At 48.3% G+C, this 23,351-nt stretch overlaps 1 protein-coding gene across 1 annotated transcript in view; it reads right to left on the bottom strand.

Moving 5' to 3' along the window:
- CHL1 (cell adhesion molecule L1 like) overlaps positions 1 to 21,725 on the bottom strand; it is a gene marked incomplete at its 5' end in the record, with an annotated part of 151,987 nt that extends 130,262 nt beyond the window's left edge. Inside the window, 1 exon segment of the mRNA XM_081073319.1 lies at positions 21,648 to 21,725. Coding sequence (XP_080929445.1) covers positions 21,648 to 21,725 — 78 coding nt within the window.
- Positions 21,726 to 23,351: the final 1,626 nt, after the last annotated feature.

A 23,351-nucleotide genomic window follows, 5' to 3' on the forward strand; every position in this document is an offset into this window, starting at 1 on the left:
TTCTCAATGGCTTGGATTCCTTTGAAACGCCTGTACTGCACTTAAACTCCCTGTTCCCAGCCACGACCCGGACAGCCTACAGGATCTGCACTCATGAGCCTGGGCCACCTCGCCCGGCTCACTGGGCTGCCCGCCCAGGGCTGGCCAGACTCCCGCCCCCACAGCCTTTCCGCTCAGCCCCTGTCCGGGCCTGCTCTCCTGGCTCCTTTCCCTTCTGTCTTCTTCCCCGTCTGGCCCAGCCTGAAAGTCACCTTCTCAGAGATCCCTTCCTGAAGCCATTTCCTCCTCTCATTTTTCTGTCACAGTCCTGGGTTTCTTTCCTGGAACGATTTTATTCATTTACCTTTTTATTGGCCGATGTTCTTAGTAAGGGGAAACTTTGGGAAGGCAGGGCATTTATCTTCATCCTAATGCTTACATGAAACCTGGGGTTTATAAACAGCTCAATAAGGAAATATTTCATGAATGGGTGACCCCTTGCAGTCAGAGCTATACACACATGCATGCGCACACACATGTGCACACACACATACTCATGCACGCATACACATATGTGCAAAAAAGGGCACGCACACACACACGCAAATGCGTGCATACAGTTTACTTGGAGACACTGGTTCTTCTGTCCTGTACCTGGAGCAAAGCTACAGCCACCTGGGTACATTTTTTCTGATATTGTTCTTCCCCGCCATGATTCTGGTCAACCCAAATTATTCAAGAAGGTAACTCCTTCTCCAATGTACACAGGACTGAAGGGGTGAAAATCAAGAGACTGAAACCCCTTTGTCTACAGACATTTAAACTACCAATCAACACAGTGGCCTGTAGTGACCGAGCACAAAGGCTGCTGACACAGCACACGGCTGACCCCACTGGACGCGGCGCTTCCATGGCCCTCGTGAAAACAGTGACAAAGAAGGAGCGCCTGATTTGGGCTCTTTCTGCACCGCTGACGTCCGTGTTCCATAAATCCACACGGCCAACAAAGATAAGTTTGGGTGTGGCTCCCAGAAATCACTGCCCAATAGGGACAAGAAAACGGGAACGTGCTCGTTTTCTGCGTCTGAGTGGCCACCTTTAGCACCCTTTCCCAAATGTATGGTGCACTCTGACCGTGTGAAGGGAGCCTCCAGCAGCGTTCCTCGGTGGCTGATGGCATCTCGTGTCCGTGGAGGCAGCGCAGCTCCACGTATGTGGCCAACAGCCATGGCCGGCGAGCGCTGCCAGGAGCCCCAGGAACTTCAGAAGCTTCTGGTAAAGCACAAGTCCCCTGTGTGCCCTGCACACTTGCCTGGTCTATGCTGACTACCCCAGGGCCCAGAGGACAAAACCTGCACAAAACCATCCTCAGTACATTATTCCAAAGTTAACTCTCAGGGGCGTTATGAACGAGTGTTCACTGTAACTCTTCTGACCACATTAAAAGAAACACAGACAGCACAGGAAACTTTTTCAAACGGCATATAGCAAAGTCATGCTTGAAATCACAGGATATCAAAAACAAAAAGAAAACAAAAACCAAACAACCTGTAGTGCTTAGAATTCGTGTGCCATACTCCTGCGAAGACACAACTCACCCTCACTCACCCACAACCTCAAAGAGCAGCCATCCTATTTCCCCCACGAGACTTCAATTAAAACTGTACCATTACACATCCATTTGAAAATATCATCTGATTAGTGTTGTCCCTCTAAAACCAGTGGCATTTTTGAAACATAATTTTGTTTATGTTTTCTTCCATATTGTGGCAGCCAGGCATCCGACCCCATATTCTCAAGTTTAAAATATCTCTAAGGGCACATGTTGCCATTCAGAATATTCTTTATACCAATTTCCAAAGATTCAGGCTGGCAGTTGACAGATTTCATGAAAATGATTGACGAAGCCAGTAAATAAAAAATGAGTGGAAATGTTCAAAGTCAAAAAACCCAGAGTCATAAAAATGGCGAATTCGGAAGTAAGTCCCCTGTTGGATCATTCCGTACACTGCAGTGGCAGCTTCGTCCCACGTAGTGACTTTTGAGACGGGCCCTTCCAGGCACAGAACCGTTGTCTAATTAGCCACCCACTATGTGGCCCAGATACCGATGCCACTCTTTGCCCTTTATAAACATCGAGGGGTAAGCAGATCCATGACAATTTTAGGAGGTTCCCTCTTTGCTGATGAATGCTTTATGAGAAGGAAATGAATTCAACATAGGAGAGGTTATGTAAACTTGCGAAAAAATGGTCATGTGTGTGGACGTGCATGTGGAGGCTGTGTTAATATCCCCAAGTTCATGGTCTCTAGGTTACGCCTCGTCACTGCACTTGTTCCATGAACACAGCGAATCTTTGCAAGAAGTAACCTGAGAAGACAGTCAGGGCATTTCACACCCCTGTCCCCACTGCTGTGCAATCTCTACTGACACAAGCACTTCGTCCTATGGAACTCAGAATAAATTACATTTCCTGTATTTCTAGGTATAAACGGAACACTGCACGGCATCATAGAGTGGGAGGAGTTGGTGAGGGGGCTACTGATTACTGATCAATACTGTGGCTATTCATTTCCACCATTTTTAAAAAGTGAAATTACTTAGATTATAAATATAATTAAAATGCTATGTATAAAAAACAGGGGTGTCCAAACTTTTTTCAACGTTTTTCACCAAGGGCCATATGCGGTATAATACACAAACAGCCAGGCCACTGACTCGAGGTGAAGTACCTATTGCCTCACCTGGTTTCTTTAAGTAAACTAAATATATTTTTGGAATTTGCTGCAGGCCAATCAACAATGGATTGCGGACCGCAGTGTGGACCCCCCTGGTATAAAAGATTCACAATTCCTTAAGCATCACTATGGCCCATGAGCAGGTGATACTCATATGCAGCAGATGGCCTCACTGTCGCTGAGAAAATGCATGTTTTCACTTGAAAAATGTAAAAAGTTTACACAAATATATTTGAAATCCTTATCCTCAGTTTCCTCCTTCCGTTTTACATGCACATTATGTCTAGAGAACTGACCACAGAATCAATTTATCCACAGCATCTGAGCTCCCAGGGCACACCGCGGGTCCTGGAAGGGACCACAGAACAGAGTTGGCAGTTCTCTGATACAAAGGATAAATTAACCCAACTGAAACGTAAGGAACGTGCTGTCTTTTTCTGTGGGGAGCAGCAGGTTTCCTGGTTATCTCAGAATTGAAAAACACTTCACAAGGTCACGGTGCCAAACATGGCTGATGGTGCTGGGAGCCCACAGCCCGACCTCCGGGCCGTCAGGCAGGCATCCGGCCGGCTCCTGCAGGGGCAAGGAGAAGGGGCCCACGCCGCACCTCGGTGCTTCACCAGGCCCCTCCACATGGGGGCTGTGGTTCCCGGGAGCAGGCCTTTCGGAACCCAGAAGGCTTCACATCCGCAGGTTTTCTCAACGCACAAGATCACACTGTGATGAATACTTGTTAAAAAGGCAGTGCTCCTTAAATACAGCTGCAGTGTCTGTGTATCTTCAGAGAAGCGAAAACCACAGTGAGACGTCTTCTCTGCTCTCAAACCCAGCCTCTTCCCTGACAGCTCCCACCAGTGCGCAGGCTAGGAGTGTCGCCCCTCTTCTCATCACACTCCCTCACAGCACGAGGGCATCTCAGAGCCTCCCACTCACATGATGCAAATCTGGGGGTGCGCCCCAGCTCTCTAACTGGACTGGGGGTTGGGAACATGTCAGGAGTGCCAGCCCCCAGGCAAGGCGTCTGTGCTCACATTATAACATCCTGTGGGCCTGTGTGTGGTGCTGACCACAAATGTCTCAGACCAAGTTCACCTGCCAGCAGAGCAACCATCTTCACCCAGCTCGACCTTCCTGCATCCCCACGGGATGAAGAAATGCAGTAACGTAGCAGGACAAAGAGGGACGAAGAGCGGGACGAGTTTTTCTTGGGGGTGTCTCCACCCTCCACATTTGGGCTGCAGGTCCCAGCACAGTGTTCTCAGTGCTGAGATGACTTTGGAAGTGCTTTGGGCATGAAGGAAGTGCACATACACCCCCACCCCTCTTGAATTCTCTTTTAATCCTTCTGGACACAAAAGGCTGAACATCCCAGGTCTGTCCTAATAGGTCACCCATTAGGACACGTTTGCTTTACGAATCTCACAGTTGTGGACATAAGGAGACAGCAAGACAACAGAACTGGCTGGAACTTAATCATCTTGGGTTGTCATCATTGCACTAATGTTTGTACGTACCTTTCGTTGTTTCCCACCAACACTGTGGTTGCATGCATAACAGTGGAATAAAACCTTCATTGTAATTCATTTTTTTTAATGAGCCAATAAAATAATGTAAGTGAATTATGGTAGATGGCACAAAACTACAGCAAATTCATAGCTTTCGGGAGAGTACAATCTCAAGAGAATCGGAGACTAGCAAGTGGCCGGGCGACTAGAAGCTGAAAGGACAGCAAGAAATCTGAGAAGACGGAGGCAGGGAGCTGCTGGGCAGAAGAAGAGTGTCTCTAAGGAAACAGGCAAGGAAAGGGGAGTAATGAGGCCAGGTCCCCTGAATGTGGAACTTGTGTGACAGCTACTTGGCCAGCAGAGCAGTGGGGAGCCAGGGAAATTCTCAGGAAGTGATCGACATCCTGGTCAAAGTGACAAGCGAGAAAGGGGATTTTAACAGTGATATTTAGGCCTTAGAGGAGAAGAGCGACTATAAAATGCAGAAATTCAGTGAGAGAAAGGTTTCAGTGGTCTAATGATTACAAGACTGAATGAGAAATTTTCCAGAATGGCTTGTGAGAAACAAATCTCAGTGTGGCAAGGAAAAAGTTGGGGCAGGCTTTCTGGTCATTTATAAATAGAGAAAGGGTACAAAAAAATGGCCATTTTCTAGAGAAGACTGGCAAAAAGGTGGTGTGCTACAGTAAACATGTGTTTTGCTAAAGCAACAGAAACTATGGAAAAATCTAGGATTGCTTGTGTTTCAATAGACCCAGTAGTTTTTTTTTATTTAATGCAAATTCATGATAGAAATCTCAGTTTACTACCACCATCATTTCTTACATTTATCCCCTAAAATTTAAGAAAGCAGAATTTGAAATTTATGAAGCTTTAGGTCATATCCTCTGAAAATAAAACTTGTCCAGAAAACACACATTTTCTAAATAAGGAAGCCTTTCATTTGTGGCTTGATGATCTGTCATTTAAATAACTTCAGACAAAATCAGACAACCTGAGTTCCAGTTCCACTCTCTGCCATGTGGTTCCAGGAGTTCCTGTAAGTCTCTGAACAGGATTAATGTTGCTACCTTGCTAAAACAGCCAGTGGTTACAAGTATCACATTAATGATACATACACACCCGTCCTCCATTCAAGGCCCTTTACAGCACTGCCACTACAGAATTAAGTTCGCCATAGTGTAGCTCCTTAGCATTATACACATTTTGCTTCCTGCCAAGAGCTGTAGAAAAACGAAAAATATGGCAAGACTGCAAGAGAAAAGCAAGTACTCGTGTTTATCAAAGGGTGGGATAATGCTTCAGAGATGGAGGGATGACAGTATGCATGCCCCCCCACCCCCGTCCCCGGCACTGAGAGAAAGGTGACGGACGTGCCGCAGAGGGGAGGACAGGATGGAAGGGCCTGAGAAAGCAGAGCCATCAGAACACAACAACCCATTACCAGGCTGGACACTGCTGTGCACCCATTATCAGCAATCATTCGAGGGGGGGAGAGAGGGAGGGAGGGAAGGGGGAGAGAACGAAGGCGCCTGTGCTTTGGGTTCCTGACCTGCTTCCTGTTCTGTGCAGGAAGATACAAGAATTCTGGGGGTATTAGCCCCCTTTCCATTACAGGCATGCTTCCGAAAGTTCCAGGGAAACAAGGGCTGTATCATCATTTCCTTTTCGGTCTGTGGCTATAACAGACAGACCCACGGAGTGCGGAAGCCCTCCCCTGCCCCCGGGCCTGGTGTCCTGAGCAGCCTCCGGCATTTTGGGTTCCCCAGGGCCCTGCTGAGTCTGCGGAGCTTCTCCTGCTTCTCCAAAGCCCAGGCCACACCCAAACAAAATGGAGAAGCGTTTGGATACATGTCAACACATTGGAGGCACAAAGCATCAGAGAAGCCCGCCCGCTGATGGATCCCCGCCACCATGCTTTCCGCCAGCGTGTTGCCCTCGTCTCCTACCCAGTCTCTCTCCAGACAGAACCACAGGCACCTCGGGCTGTCCAGCGCTCACTGTGCTGCCGCGTCCCCTCCCAAAGCCAAGTGCTCTCCTGGAGAAGACAGCTGGAGCGTGGAAGGGGGAGGAGGGCCCAGTGGAGGTCAGCCCTCCTTCCCACAGCACCAGACCTGCGAGTGAAGCCACCTGGGGCCACAGCCAGCCCAACTGCCCTCTGCACCCTGCCATGAGACCCTCGTGTCACTGGGTGGGGCTAGAGAAATCACCCCACCCCGCCTAAACTCCTGACTGACTAAATCATGAGCTTTCATAAAATGATTGTTATTTAAGTTATGGGTTAGTTTGTCATGTAACAAGAGATCGCCACAACAGTGTCCTTTCACATGTATATAAATTGCTACCTGGTCACGTTGCAGAATCATTTTTCACTGTTTCCCCCTCTTACCTACACATAAGCCTCCAGGTAATTATCTTCCAAACGATAATCAGATTGTGCATTTCCCCAAGAATTTCATATGCAAAACATACCTACTGAGGCCCCAAACAGTTACGTGTGGTGAATTCCCCACACACAATTCAACAAAACAAATGATGAAAATAGCATGAGCTCAATTTCAGAAGCCAATGGAATGGTGAGAGTATTTACAAAGCACAGTCTCCCTAAGAGATAGTAATAAAACAATACACGGTAGATTTCCGGCCAAGATGGTGGGTTAGGTAAACGCTGTGCTCACGCCCTCCCAAGACCAAATGAAAATTACAACCAAATTAGAACCATCACTGAGAATCGCCTGAAATCTAGCTGAACCAAAACCTGACAATTAAGGACATACGGAGAAGCCACCTTGACACTGGTAGGAGGGGCAGAGACATGAAACGGGCTGGTCCCACACCTACGAGTGACCATTAAAAATCAGGAGGGATATGTTGGCTACAGAGGTACTTCATGGAGGAATGAGAGGTCCCAGCCCCTCCCCAGCCCAGGGTTCCAGTATCGGAGAGAAAAGTCCCCATAACTCTCGGTTGTGGAAACCAGGGCAGATTGTGCCTGAGTGAGATAGAGGGCAGCTGGAGTCCCAGGTGCGCCTCCTAAAGGGACCACGCACACACTTACCTGCTGATGGGCTCACTGGCTCTGAGCTCAGGCGCTGGGGCAGCAGCTCAAAAGGTGACAGGGACATGTGGGGAGGAACTGAGTTGTCTGGCCTCAGAGCAAGGGCTGGAGGCACAGCTTTCTCCCGAGAGAGGAGCTGGCGGAGGCCATTGTTTCTTTGTTGAGCCCTCCCCGTCCCTACATGCACACACAGGTGGGTGCTATATCTGAGTCTCCAACAAACAGGCTGACAGTGTTCATTGGCCCTGATTCCCTGAGGCCCCACCCAACCCAACTTTCGGGCACACCCAAGCTGCTTCCAGTGGCTTTTCCCTACGAACAACCTGTCTCAGCTCATGCTTTGAACTTTCCTAAAATCTCTCAAAGGTTCACAAACAGCATCAGGCCCGGCCGTGCCCCATACCTCTGGCTGAGCAGCCCCAAGCCCAGCACTCGCATCAGCTGGCCTCAGCTAGCAGCTTGGCCTCTCGAGGCACCTCCAAGCCCAGCACAGGTGGTGGCCATCTGTGGATTGTTTTGTGGCTCATGCCAGGTGGCCCTGGGCAGGGCACAGGCTGCAGCTGAACTTGGCCTGTGGTGGGGCCCCTCCCAAGAGGCCCCAGAACCAATCCACCCAGCGGTCAGCTTCAGATCAAGCCACAGCACCACCCTGGTGCCTCCAAGGACAACACACCCAAGGAGCAGACTGGGCAGAGCTCTGCTAAAGTAAACCTGCTCTGCACGTTCTGCCCTGGCACAGCAGCTCCTCCACTGTAGTCACAGCCAGTCCTCACAACCAGTGAGCCTGAGGGTCAGTCCCTCCCATTGACGTGCAAACAGCAACCAAGTCTCAGACTCAACAGGAGGACACACACAGGGACACACCTGGAGCACTCAGCTCTGGTGACCAGGAAGACCGTGCCACTGGGCCCCACAGTGCACCTACTACATAAGGCCACTTTACCAAGACTGGGAGACACAGCAGCCCTACCTAACACATAGAAACAAACACAGGGAGGCAGCCAAAATGGGGAGACAAAGAAATGTGTCCCAAATGAAAGAACAGGAAAAATCTCCAGAAAAAGAACTAAACAAAATAGACAAAAGTGATCTACCGGAAGCAGAGTCCCAAACACTGGTTATAAGGGTGCTCAATGATCTCAGGGAGAACTTCAACAAAGACATAGAAATGGAGATAGAAACCATAAAACAGAACCAGTCAGAAATGAGGAATATATTATAGGCAATCAACGGCAGATTAGATGAAGCAGAGGATTGAATCAGCAATTTAGAAGATAAGGTAGCAGAAAACACTCAACCAGAACAGCAAAAAGCAAAAAGAATCCCCAAAAATGCGAATTTAGGGACTTCTGGGAAAACATGAAGCACAGCAACATTCAGATTATTGGAGTACGAGAAGCAGAAGAGAGAAAGCAAGGAACTGAAAACCTATTTGAAGAAATAATGACTGAAAACTGCCCTAACCTGGTGAAGGAAATGGACATACAAGCCCAGGAAGCACAGAGTCCCAAACAAGATGAACCTAATGAGGCCCATACGAGACACATCATAATTAAAATGCCAAAGGATAAAGACAAAGAATCTTAAAAGCAGCAAGAGAAAGGCAATTACTAAATTATAAGGGAGCTCACATAAGACTGTCACCCGATTTCTCAACAGAAAGTTTGCAGGACAGAAGAGATTAGCATAAAATATTAGAAGTAAAGAAAAGAAGGGATCTACAACCAAGATTACTCTACCCAGCAGAGCTATCACTTAGAATTGAAGAACAGACAAAGAGCTTCCCAGACAAGGAAAGGTGAAAGGAGTTCATCACCACCAAACCAGTACTACAAGAAATCTTAGAGGGACTTCTTTAAGAAGAAAAAAATATGAAAAAATGGCAATAACTACATATCTATCAACAATTACTTTCAATGTAAATGGATTAAATGCTCCAATCAAAAGATAGGGGGACTGAATGGATAAGAAAACAAGCCTCTTACATATGCTGCCTAAAAGTGATTCATTTCAGATGGAAAGACACACACAGACTGAAAGTAAAGAGATGGAACAAGTTGTTTCATGAAAATGGGGTGGGGGGGGTGAGGGGAGAAGCTGGAGTAGCAATACTTATACCAGAGAAAATAGTCTTTAAAACAAAGGCTATAAGAAGAGACAAAGAAGGACCCAGTGATCCCATTTCTGGGTATTTATCTGAAGAAACCCAAAACGCTACTTCAAGGGGACGTGCGCATCTGTAAGTTCATTGCAGCAGTGTTTACAATGGTCAAGATGTGGAGGAGCCTGGGTGTCCATCAATGGATGAATGGATAAAGGAGGTGGTACATATACAATAGAATATTGCTCGGCCAGGGAAGGGAATGGGTTCTTACCATCTGCAGCAGCATGGATGGACCTGGAGGGTATTGTGCTGAGTGGAGTGTCAGACAGAAAAAGACAGATGCAGTGTGATTTTGCTTATATGTGGAATCTAAAGAGCAAAATAAACAAACAAAAGAGAAACAAACTCATGGATACAGAAAACATTTTGATGGTTGCCAGATGGGAGGAGGGTTGGGGGGCAGGGTGAAAAAGATGAAAGGATAACAAAGTACAAATTGGAAGTTACAAAATAGTCATGGGATGTAAAGTAAAGCATAGGGAATATAGTCAGTAATGTGATAATAGCTACGTACAGGGCCAGGTGGGTACTAGACTAATCAGGGGGATCACTTAAATTATATAAACGTCCAACAACTATGCTGTACACCTGAAATTAATGTAAAATAATACTGAATGTCAACTATAATTAAAATTGCTTTAAAAAGCGGGGAAAGGTAAAGGGGAATAAGAGGTCCAAATTTCCTGGTATAAAACAAATAAGTCATGGGATGTGATGTACAGCATGGAGCATACAGTCAGTAATATTGTGACAGCAGGTACAGTGTCAGATGGTTGCTGGACTTGTGATGGTGATCACTTCTTTAGGTCTATAAATGCTGAATAACTATGGTGTGTCCCTGAAACTAATATTGTATGTTAGCTATGTTTTAATAAAAATCTTGAGCGCACACACACACACACACACACACACACTGTGGTACCTTTACTGTGGTTGACGCAAAGCCTAACCTGCAAACAATACTGTGGATGGTGAGCCATGCATTCTTCTAGAGGGACAGCTTGTAGGCAGTTTGGGGGTTTTATTGTTGCTATTTTGTATTTGTGTTTAACATTCCTAAAAAGCTACATCACCAGGAAAGAGGGTTTCACATGATCTGTACGCCCATAGGCAATATACCAAAATGTGTTTAATTTGAAAGTATTTCCTAATGTAATGATTCAGGACCAGTCATCCAATCATGATGAGCTTTGCCTCGTCTTCCGTTCTTTCCCTCCTCCTCTCCTGACGGAGGGATTTAGATGGAACTTCATTTATCTGTAACTCAATCTGCACAGTGACCTCATCTACTCTAGTTTATACTCTGTCGTCCACTAAAATAAAACAGACATTTATGCTTATTAGACTGAGTCCTGAATTAAGAGTCAACAGTCATTGAAGGAGGGTGGTCTTTCCATGATGAAACACTTGTATTTTGGTGACTTTTAGAGAGAGAATTAAGTTGCCAGGAGGAGTTTTTGGATCAACTTTTAGACAGTGGCCTAGGATTTAAATGCTGGTGGTAGCTCGCCAGTAAACGCCCAACGACTATGGTTACCATGACAACGCCTGACTCACTCTGTGTCTTGGGGCTCAGGCACAGTGGTTAACAGCACAGGGAATGTGGGCTTTGTTGCAGCCTTCAGGGCAACAGTGACACTGCCCTGTGCCACTGGATACTTTAGGACGTAGGTCCAAGTACACTGGGGTTCAGGGCCTTACGCCCATGGCAATTACAGGTTGATAAACTCCGCAGCACAATTCAGGCCCTTGTATCTTTAACAGCTACACCGGAGGAGCTGCAGGATGGCTGCGTCTCCACTCTGGCCTGAGATGAGCAGTGAACAGCGTGCAGACCCCACCCATGTGCACCCACATACAACCCCCCGAATGAGCTTGTTTCATCCGTGGAACCAGCTCTAAATAACCACAAAGATGTCGGGGTGCAGCCTTGAAAGGCAGTAAAGGCAACATAAAACCAGTTAAAGAGGAACCCCGACCTGGGCATTGCAACCCTTCAGAGGCCACAGGACGAAAGGGCAGCCACGGGAGTCTCCCCTGAAGCCCAGTTTTCTTCAGAGAACCTCAGACAACCCTCCACTCTAGGCATCCGGCCTGGTCAACCCAAAAATGATGACACGCACCATTCTGTCCTGGTCCTCATCTCTGAATGCGGAGGGTGAGGAAATGGGATGCATGCTTCATCACCGCGGTAAAGACTAGGCTGGAGCCGATTGTTTCACTGTTAAATACAGTAATGGGTTTTTAATGGCTGCTGTCCAAAATTACACTGCAGAAAAATGGTTTATTAGCAATAATAATAGCTGGCACTTTTATCTTCAAAGCACTTCCCAAGTATTAGCTCATTAATCCTCCAACTGCCACCTTGAGCCCGTGGTCAAGGCTTCCAGCCTCAGTTTACAGCTGCTGTAACCCGAACAAAGGAAGCACTGACCCAGGCTCAAAGGAGCTTGGTCTGGAGGTCAATTTCCAATTCAAACCACTCATGTCCATTTTTACCCATAACTGGATGGCTTTCACTCTGGAGACCGCCAGTCCTTTTTTGAAGGGACAGTGGTTAAGGGCAAACGAATGTATTTGAACTTGACTCACAGAAGCTCACGTGAGTTGCACCTGAATTGCTCAGTGCTGGTCCTTTATTTCAAGCAAATCAATTGTGTTCAAATCAGCCCAAATCAATTCCATGCAGAAGGTGTGTGTGTGGAAAACATAGTCTGTTGAGACCCTTTGAAATCGAGCTCCACTATGAGCTGCCAGAGGTTACAAAGCGAAAGGAGGTCAAGGTCAAACGTAAACACCTTTCTTTTGCTTTCTATTTTCATCCACTCACTTAGATCTCCTTCAAGGAAAATAGTGTCTCCAACTAGTGAACAACAGCAAACGGCCTCCAGCAGTGTATTGCTCTGGTAGGTTGTGGTTTGCTCACCGCTGCAGCAACGCTTTCAATCTCTGGGCACTGTCCAACGCCTCCAGTATTGTAACCTAATGTGAATTAGTCCAAGGCAATGGGGTCTGCAGTCTGGCCAAAGCGGGGAGCCCGTGTCTATTACCCAGAAAGGGCCTTTCGGAGTCACTGGGAACTTGAAAATGTCATTTGTATTTTGCATACTAAACAAATTAACACTTGCCTCTAAATACCCCAAACAAAGTAATCAAACACCTTTCAAAAATTCCAAATATCCTGAACATTCCTAGAACACAGGTGAATTATTTCCTCTCCAAAACCTTATCTTAAGTAACAGCTGCCAGTAAAGATACTGTCATTGCTATGAGAGGAATCATTTTCAAGAACAGTCAGGCATCTGCCATCACCAACGATTTCCATCTTGACTGGAGTGGCAGAGACACACCTGTGTGGAAATGCCCCCCTGTGAATGCAGGTGGTTGCATGTAACACCCAGACATGAGGCCTACTGATAATCAAGCATCAGAAACCTGTCTGCCCAGAAGCGAGAGATGGAAACCAGGCCAAACAAAGCTCCCAGGACGGTCAAGGTTGGTCTTTATGCTGGTGCCAGGGCCTGTTCTAGGAAGGCTCAGACATCGGCAGCTTTTATGACACGACCCTGGAGAGGACACACGTGTCCACTCTCCCAGGACATGCCCCACATGGAAGCTCTTGACAACAAACCCTCTGCATGGCTCTAAGTCCTCTTCTGAAATGCCACGTCCCTGGGCTGAGTACACACTGTCATTAATACCCCAGGAAGGGTCCTGCAGAGCTGCTTATCCATGTTTACCTGCGACATTGGGACACAGAAGTTCAGTACGGGTGGGTGGCAAGGACAGGCACTGGTCCTCGCTGCAGACCCCAATTAGTCATGCCAATTGACGGGGGCACAGAGGGACACGCACACTTGAGAAGTGAGGCCCCAGAGATTAGAACAGGTGTCCAATGGGTGGAATGCTGTGTCCCCCTAATCTATGGGTTGAAACCCTATTCTGATGAGAAGGCATTAGGAGGTGGGGCCTTTGGGAGGTGAGTAGGCCACAGGTGGAGCCCCCATGAATGGGATTGGCGCCCTGGTAAAAGGGGCTCCAGAGAGCTCCCTTGTTGTGAAGATACAACGTGAAGTCAACTGTCTGCCACCCAGAAGCACGCCCTCGTGACAACCGCACCACGCGGCTCCCTGCTCTCAGACGCCGGCCTCCACCACTACGAGGAATCCACGTCTGTTGTCCAGAAGGCACCCGGCTAAGGTACCACGTCAGCGCAGCCTGAGCCAAGGCCGGGTCTGGAGGAGCCCAAGGACAAAGCCGCCTAGAGCAGCTCTTCAAGCTGGGGGCTGGCAGTCACACACTTCTGAGTTTGACTCTGGGCTCTGCCTCTTCAAAGCCATCCTGTGTAAGCTTGGACAAGGACCCCCAGGTCTGTGTCACCCAGCTTTACACGGGCACTACGATGCCAGTACGTTCCTCAAGTCACTGATGCAGAGATTACAAAGTACGTGATAAACAGTCAATAAGGGGCAGCTGTTGAAGCACCTGCCTGGCACGGCCATGTTCTGGCTCCAGCATAGAGCGCTGGTGGTTCAGTGGAGCCTGTGACATGATTGGTCGCTGTCAGTGGCTCACAGGACCACGGTCCTCACTCATCACAGATTAAGGAAGTTATGGACAACTGAATTTCTCGCTCTGGGCTTGGCTACATTCCACCTGGGACACGTAACTGGTGAAGCTCTCAGCATTTCCCCGAGACTCACTGCACCCCTCAGCTCGTGTATAAACTGAATTTGTTCAAAAAAATAAAGATGCACCATCAGTTACAGAACGTTTTTCTTTCAAACAAGAAACTAAAAGCAGTAGTGTGGGCTCGGAACGGATTCCCAGCAGGACATGTGAGCGGTGATCTGCTCTCACCATTGCCCAGCCAGCCCTCTGACTCGCTTGAGGTTTCCGTCTATAAAATGGGCTAAGACTTGTCCCTTTGTGTTCACCATGTTGTTGCAAACATCAGTCAAATGAGATGATATGAGAAAGTTCTCTAAAGAGCTTAAACTGCCCAAATAACGCAAGACATGATGACTTTTTAAAACATAGGAATCTTCAAAAGTAATTTCCTGAATGGATAGAAACATGGTGCCAAGAGTCCAGATGTGAGAAAAGGTCACTGTCCATCTTCCCCTTCACCCGCTGCACATGAGACGTGTTCTGCCCCTGGCACATACCCCATCATAAGCTGGTGTCCATCACTTTACATCTGTAGCGAGGGTCTTCAAGGCAACCACAAACTGAACTCACACTCAGCTCTAACAGCAGCAAGTGGCCCCAAACGGCCACCTCCTTCTCCCTACCTCACTGTCCCTTCACACTGGTGAGAGGCCACGCCTCAGCTCGGACGCCCCCTGGCCTGCTGCCCACCCTCCTCACCTGACACCACTATGCAGAGAGCAGGGTCCCCTCCGTGGTTAGACTGCACGGGTTCCAGGCACGTGAGGCCGCCAGACTGTTACCTGAGGGTGTCCCCAGCCCCGGGCATGACACCCGCACTCCCCAGCAGCACAGCCAATGCTTCTGTTACGGAGAGCCTCTGCAGAAAAATACAAGCCTGTCACCACAGAAGCCGAAACGCGCCTCCCATACGACTCTCTCTGCTCTGTCTGCTCTCATCTCGGGACACAGAGAACACAGGGAGACAAATTTGTTTTGAAGTCTGGAGGCTGCAGCTCACAAGCTCCTCTGGAGGTGCTGGCCCAGCTGGGCAGTGACACAGGTGGGGGGCAGTGCCAGAGGAGAAAGCACAGGATGGCCCCGCACGCACATGCAAAGCTTCTCCACGGGGGGTGAGTCCACGCCCTTTGCCCATGTTCCATGACCTTGAGGTCTTCAAGGTGGGCTGGATATTTCTCATGAAGATTTATCACGAACACACCAGGCTCAGACCCATTCTCCACCTTCCTCCATCCTGCTCTGTGCAGAGGAAACTGACCTCTGCACACCACCTGGCCCCAGGTGGCTCAGCCGCCCTGATGAAGGAGCAGAGGTTCTGGGGTGCGAGGAGACCTGACGGTGGCCATGTTTCCACCCAAACCAAGCGTCCTGTCTGGCAGCCCTTCCCCAGAGCTTCTGCTCTCTCCTCCTTCTAGTAACTTCTCTTTCCTATTGTCCCACTGGACGACAGACAGTATGGCTGCAGGGGTGAAGCAGCAGCCTTTGTTGGCCTCCCTCAGCCCCGTCCAAAACGATGCAGCCCTTTCTGTAAACTCCCTTCCACTGTCCCTTAGAGGATGACCTGTGCATAAGACAAGGCCTAGTGAGAGCAGGGGAAGTCAGGCTTTACCCAGAGGAGACACAGAACTTTGGATCCATTAGGAGCACCAACTGGACATGCTCGCCAGGTCAGACCAGGCCGCTCTCTGCCACCTAAGCACTCACGTCCAATACTGCAAGAATATCACATTTTTCAAGATAAATCAGAGATAGGAACTTGGATGTAAAATGTCGAGTTTTAAAATGTGCCTGACTATTTCTTAAACACTCCTTGGGGCAAATAAAACACCTATGTAACTTGGGTTCCATCCAAGGGACATCAGTTTGGATCCTAAATAGACTATGGTGGGTGCCTCTTCTTTGGGGGAAAAAAGTCTGCTTTTTATTACAATGCATAATCATAACAAGAAGTGTAGAAGTTCTCATCTATATAGCTTTTTCTTACACAATTCGTTAGTCCAAACACCATAGCTCTCACTCCTTCATTTGACGTCTCAAGGCCAAACAGAAACATCCAGAGCTCAAAAGTCACAGGAATCGTAATATCAGGGCCTGTTCTACATGCATGAATTTCAGCAAATCATTGAAATTTCAGTATGGCTCACTCCATTTGTCTGCAAAATGAGGATAAATACTTCTTTCCTACCATCTTCACTGAGATTCCTGGCTGAAGAATGAAATAATACACAGTCAACAAAATGTGCATTTGAGCTCTTCAGAGAATAAAGTGCCATTTAAACCACAGGGATTAGTAAGAGAAACCTCAGAGGTTGGCCACAGGCTTTCAGGAACAGGGCTAACTGTGCGCCAATGCCCCAGGCCCAGACGATCTTATAGAAGGCCTCTCAACTCAGTGCCCATTCTCAACCCTGGACGTGCAGCCTCTCACCTGCAGCTTTCCAAATCCACAGGCGTGCTCACACCCAGGGTGCTCACTGAATTGTTCTGGTTAGGACCTTTAAAAAGCTCTCCAGGGGGTTCTCATGTGGGCCAAGCCCGAGGACAAGTATTAGGATATTAGGATCTTTAAAATTACAAGACAACAACTGCTCATGTTTGTGTGAAACTTATGTAGGTATCAACACTCTTCTACGTACACCATCACTCAGGGCACACACTGATTCACACGCACAAGGAAACACACACACACACACACACACACACACACACACACACACACCCGTCTCTCTCTCTTTTTCCATTCTTACATTGACTATGGAAGAAAAGGATAACAATTCCTATAATAAAAACCACAAAGTTTTGAGTACTTGATAAGTTCACCAAACTGTCCGCACAAATGGTCTCATTTCATGCTCATAATCATGCACACGAGCTGGGTACGAATGCTGTCCTCACTTGAACCCGTGGCCTGACTATGACAGCCAGTGCTGTTACCCACCACCCAGCGTGTTTCCCACTGTACCAGACACTGCGCGTTTATGAGATGCTCAAATGGGATGTGTGCCCTCAAGGATTCTACAGCGTGAGAAGAGATAGTGACACACACTAAAATTCACAGCCTGAATTACAAAGGTGTTTACTGGAGTCCCTGGAGTCATGGAGAGGAGACTTAGAAGAAGACACCCATGGCTTTGCCGAACTCCTACTTGGAACCCACAGGGAAAATGAGATGCATCCAAACATTGAAGGGAGACCATGACAAGGCCACCAGAAGAACCCTGGGCAAAGGACAGACTGTATTTACACATTTGCCAAATTCCATACGTTATTATTCTCACCATCATCTACCAGCACCATCTGGATTGCATGTTTATGCCCTCCTGAATTTACCAAATTGTCAGCTCAACTGGTAAATCGGGATTTTTTTAAGAATCCATGTCAGTTCAGACTCTATTTCTGATTCTTACTAAAAAATTATGACTAGACACACACACACACACACACACACACACACAAAATAATAATAATAATAATTTGACGCCCAAAGAGTAAAACAAGTTATAATTTTTTGGTAGAAACAAATTAATGTGAAAATGAAATAAACACATTTTATAGAATATTTTTTAAAAAATGAAAATAGAATATGCTTTGTCTTTGTACTTTTGTTATCTAAACACAATGGGAAGGTAAGCAGAATCATTTTTTACCCACAGTACATAAAAATCTCAATTAGTTATGGTCTATTTGTGCACTGACTAAAAACATTCGTTAACAAAACAGAATTTTCTAGTTTACTGGATAAATATACCAGAAGAAATTGAAGAGTAACGTTAGGTTGCCAAGCAACCACAGCCCTACTCCCTCTCGTCTGTGATCAATCCAACTCATTCAGCAGGCTTCTTACCCCAGTGCTAGACAATGCCAACCAATTTGTTTCTTGGGAAAATTATAGTGACTTTCAGTAACACAATAACACTTTTATTCTCAGAAGATAAACTTAGATGTTCTTTTGATCAAAAAGGGATGTGTTAATTCATTATTCTCTACATGGTGCTACTGAGAAAGCTATAATTAACTAACGACTCTATTGTGACTGCAGAAAATAAACTGCAGTAATTAGTAATGTTTAAGGTGTTAACTAGCCTCCAAAATTAGAAAAATACAGAATCTTTCCTCCACTAAGGATGTAGAGAAAGGAGAAAGCACTATATCCAATTAAACTGAGAACTGTTTCTATTCCTTCCCCACCCTCCCAAAAAAAGAGGGTGAGAGGGATGTGATGGCCAAAATGTGAGATTCCACTGTAACAGCAGAGAAAATGGCTCAATGCCAATCCTACTTGTAGGTAGCCATAAAATGCTGGTGGATAATGTGATCTTTTCTTTGAAAGAATGCTTAGCACAATATTTTTCCAGGAACGAATAGGAAGAATGTTATGCTTTCATTCATTAGCTGTGTTAACTTAGCATATTGTATGTAAATCACCATAACAACTGCATTTTCTTCAGACTGAAATAGCTGCAATGAAGCTGTAATCAAAATGTTCACAACTGAAACTATAGTATTCTCAGTCTGGGTCTGAAAAAATAACAAAGGACACTGATTGAATCACATAACACAGTACACCACTCCAAACAACCTTAGTATAGAGACAGTCGGTCCTCGGGATTACACCTTTGCATGTCAACCAATTCCCCCAATTCAGGACCTGACACCTCCAGATCTGTGATGTTTTCCACAGCTACCTTTTGTCTTTGACCTAACTCACGAGCTTTCCATGTGCACGACTGCTTAGATTTTTAGGTAAAATATAAAATAGTGAAAAGCTAAATTTTTTTTCTAGACTCTATGTCATTGTTGGCTGCCATAAATCAAAGGCCAAAATAATTTCCAGAGAAGGAAGCATTTAATACCAGTGCTCCTGGAAAACAATATACAAATGATCATGTGGATTTCAAGTGAGCTGTCCCACGAATTCCTCAAGGTACCTTTTAGAGATGGCATGCTCACTGTAAAGAAGGGGGTGTTGTCATGCACAAGTCAAACCTTAGGGCAAATTCCACTGAACTGGTGCTCCCGGGGGCTTCCTGACAATCATTCCCTCAGGTCTGATGTCACTGGCCTCCCTCCACTGCTTAATTTTGCTTTTGTGAGATAAAAACTAGTAGAATCAGAAACCAGCCTTGATCACTACTCTTATTTAATACTTCATAAAAAGGAACCAGCCTAATTATTTCAACAAAGCCATTTTGAGTAAAACAAGCTATCTTCAAAGATTTCAGAAGTAAACTATAAAATCAAGTTTCTGTCCAGCAAATATTTTCTAGGTGAGGTCTGTTTTGTGAATCACGAGGAACTTTGTGATGGTGACATCCGTCTGGTCTTACCTGCTTCAGATCCACTGAGACATGCCTATATTTTAATAAGCAAGTGATTTTTAAAGAAGTTATTTAAAACCGTTCACTTAATGGGATGGATTAACTTAAAGGCAATACATATATTATGTGCAATATCAACCCTATCAGATGTGCAATTAGGTTCCCGGGTCTACAGTTTGTTCATGACCAGGTAAAATGGAGCACCTGCATAACCACGTGGTAGCAATAAACATCTACAGCCAGCCTTTTCTTTGAATACAGATGCAATAGAGAACAATCTGGAAAACAGATATTCCTCACCATAGTCCTGCACTTCTGCAGTGAAGTGGGTACAGACATGTCCCCAAAGTGATATCTGATGAGTCACCACAGCCACTACTCACACAGACCCAGAAGGAACCATTCATCTCAAATTATTCACTGATAGTCAGGAGCTTGTGAGGAATGACATGACACACTGTGCTCTGCCATTGCTGGAGGTAAATCCACGGCAGCACTTAAGGCCATGAAGTGGGAAGCTGGCTTATGCACTAGATCCTAGAACCATGTGAAATTAGGAAAGCCACAGGATGCCTTGTCACAGAGAAGATGGGATTACGACAAAGCCAACTGGCACATCAGCAGGGGAAAGAGGAACACAAAGCCTCACACGAAGCCTAGAAGAAACACTGTCTTCCTGGTCTCGGAGAGTTTCCCCAAATGGCTTTTGAAGCTCCTCTCTCCACCCACATCTTGACAAGCCAACCAGACCAGCAGTTGGTCAGCTCTATTGTCCCATCTGCTGCCACCCAGAGCTTTGGAGGAGCTAGACTGGGCAGAATATTAATTGATATTCAAGATTAGAAAACACAAGATTTTACCTTCAGTAAAGATACAGAGACAGGAGAACGTACTATCTCTAATTAAATTGAGGAATAACTAGTAACACCATCATCATAGTAACACCATCAACAACCATAACTAACTTCTGAGTATTTATCATGCATCAGACACCAGGCTAAACTGTCGATTTGGATTATCTCATGCCAGTCAGGCAGCAATCCCAGAAGGAGGGTACTGACATTACCCCTGTTACTTAAAAGTGGTCACCGAGGCACCAGGTAGTTAAATCACTTTTGCAAAACCACACATCACAGATAGAGACGGCGGAGCTGGGATTCCAAACCACGTGGCCACGTGGGGCAGACCGCTTGGTAACAGCCCAGGTGGCTCACCAGTCGCCCACCTCTGCGCACGCGCAATCTCTCCACACCCCACCCCGGCGGTCCTGGAGCGCCCCACCGCGCACGCGCGTGCTGGACCGTCTCGCCCGTGCTGCTGGCTGCTCGGCGGCTCCCGGCCGGCCAGGCTGCGCGCAGCGCCCGGGGGCAGGGTCCCCCTGGAGCCGCCCTGCGGGGCAGCTCACACCTGCCGGCGCCGCTGCCTCCCACCTCTCCCCCGCCCGCCTTCGGGGCCCACAGCCCAACCCTCAAACCGACCCTGTGCAGCCCCGGCCGCGGCTCTGCGCGCGGGTACCTGGGCCCGCGCAGCGGCGGCTTCTCCACCCGGGTTTTGGAGGGATCCTCAGCCCGGCCCCTGACGGAGCAAGTGCGGCTGGCAGCCGGCAGGGGGGTGGGATGAAGGGGCTGGCGCTCCCCGCGTCGGGCTCCAATCCCGGCTCTCCAAATTAATCACTCTCTCCCCTCTCCCTGCCCACTCACCATTACGGAGAGAGAGGGAGAGGGAGAGGGAGAGGGAGACGGAGGGAGGGACACAAAGGGGAAGAAGGGGCAGCCGTGACTGGCATCTCTAGCTCCCCCAGTTCGGCTACCAGGGAGCCATGGCAACCAGGCCCCGGCCCTCGCGGCGGCTGGGGGGGCAGAGGTCAGCGGACGTGCAGCTCCTAACCCTCCCGTGTTCCACCCCCACCCTTCCGTCGTCACACCCACCCCCTCCCCGGCTCAAGCTGGCAGCGTATGCGGAACCCCATGGGGATCTGGAATCCTGTCCCGAGAGTGGGAGCAAGACCGGGGGTTGGGGGGACCAAGCCTGCCCCCCAAGAGATGGTCGGGAACAGAGAGGAGTGAAGTGAGGCCAGGACTGACCGCAAACCCATCTGGCCTCAGACCCCCGCTCGCGAGAGGGCAGGACTGTCCAGTTGGGTGTGGACTGCTCTCCGGGGGGCAGGGAGGGTGGGGTGAGGGAGCCTGGAGGCTAAACCGGGGGCTGTCCTACCGGGGACCCGGCGGGGACGGAGGGGCCGGAGGATTCAGGGACCACGCTGCCTCCACCGGCTGACCCAGCTGTCCGCATCCAGCCTCACACCCTCTGGGGCGGGGCTGGCAAAGGGGGTCTTTCCCGGTTTGGGGCCTCGGGGCCTCGGGGCACCCCGCAGTGGCCGGGATGCAGCCCTGGTTGCCCACCATTTCCTGTCCACAGTGGGATGACCCCTCTCCCCAGGAGCAAATCCTGAACACCCCCTCCATCCCGCCCAAAGAGTTGGCTCCTGGCGACTTGGGGGACCCCCGCCCACCTCCGGGCGAGCCAGACTCTGCCAATTGCCCCCCCTCAGACACACCTGCGTGGCCTCCGGCCCGGTGCGTTGGGCGCCTTCCCTCCGGGGACTGGCTGGCAGCGAGAGGACACGCGGGTCCCCAGCTCCGGGCGGTGCGCGCGGTCGCGGAGCTCCCGGCCGGGCCGTGTTTCTGGCCGCGGGAGCGCGGGACCTGCTCGGGCTCGCACTGGCTCCACGCCCCCGGCGCAGGCTGCCGCGCCTCCTCTCCTCCCGCCGCTCCGCCGCCCTCCCCACGCCGCGTGTCCCTCCCTCTGCACACTCCCGTGGGACGGGGACAGTTGCGGGCTTAGGACTTGCACGGAGCCCAAACTTTGATGGTCATGGTCAACAGCTACGGTCCGAGGAGGTAGGGTCTCTGCGGCTTGTATCCGCAAAAGAGATTGCAGACCCCTCCCGCTCGGAGGGCTGCGCTCGTGCAGATTCCAGACACGCTCGCGGGGCTGGTTTCCCGTCCGCGCAGGTGGGAGGGGCGTGGTGCCGCGGCCCGCGCGCGGAGAGGCGGTGGCTTTCCCTCCTCGCTTAGGGACGTGGCCGGCCCTGCTGTGCAATCTCCAGAAGAGGGTACCCCCGTAAACTGCCAAAGTATTCCTTACATAATGAAGGCACCTTCCACCTTTATCATCTTTTAAAACACTGCCCTAACACTTATGTTCTGTAATTTCACCGTATTATTCCCTAACGGTTCTCTTATTTATTCTGTATTAATTCGCTACTTAGGGCAGAAGAAAGCCCTGCATACTTATTTCCAATGCAGAAGGCCATTTCTGATGCCTTATCCATTCCACCAAAAACCCTACATTTTATTTTAGGATACCACAATTATTTTGGGAAAGTCACAGTCTTCGACAGTGTAAGTGATTTACATACCCTTTCATTTTTGCCCCACGACGGTCAGACTTTCCAGCATTTTCACACAATGCCACTTAAACAAACGCCCGTTGAATGTAAGCCCTCTGACGACGAGAATCATTGACTTCTCATTTTCGCTCCACTATGGCAGTGAGATTGGTTTTGTTCTCCTGCCCTGCACTGAACAATAGGACAGAGAGCTGTGAGCTTCCCTCAGTCGTGGATGTCACGAGAATGAACAGCTAGAGGCAAGGGGCGAGGAACGATGCTTCAGAAAGAACTGGATACGGTATTTGAATAAATGGGCTTGTAAATTTTCATAATTGCCAACCTTGGAGCCCTGACTGTCAGTTCATGTGTGGGCACAGTTCTCACTGGCTGCCTTGCAAATTGCAAATGCAAGTGAGGGCAGGATTCGTCCTGAGTTTCAGTTGTACTGCTGGGGTAATTTCTTCGCCCGAGGCGTCATTATTCATGTGGCATGTTTTCTAAACTAGAAACAAAGATAGAATATT

The sequence above is a fragment of the Rhinolophus hipposideros genome (assembly GCF_964194185.1).
Source record: "Rhinolophus hipposideros genome assembly, chromosome: 14".
Taxonomy (NCBI): domain Eukaryota; kingdom Metazoa; phylum Chordata; class Mammalia; order Chiroptera; family Rhinolophidae; genus Rhinolophus; species Rhinolophus hipposideros.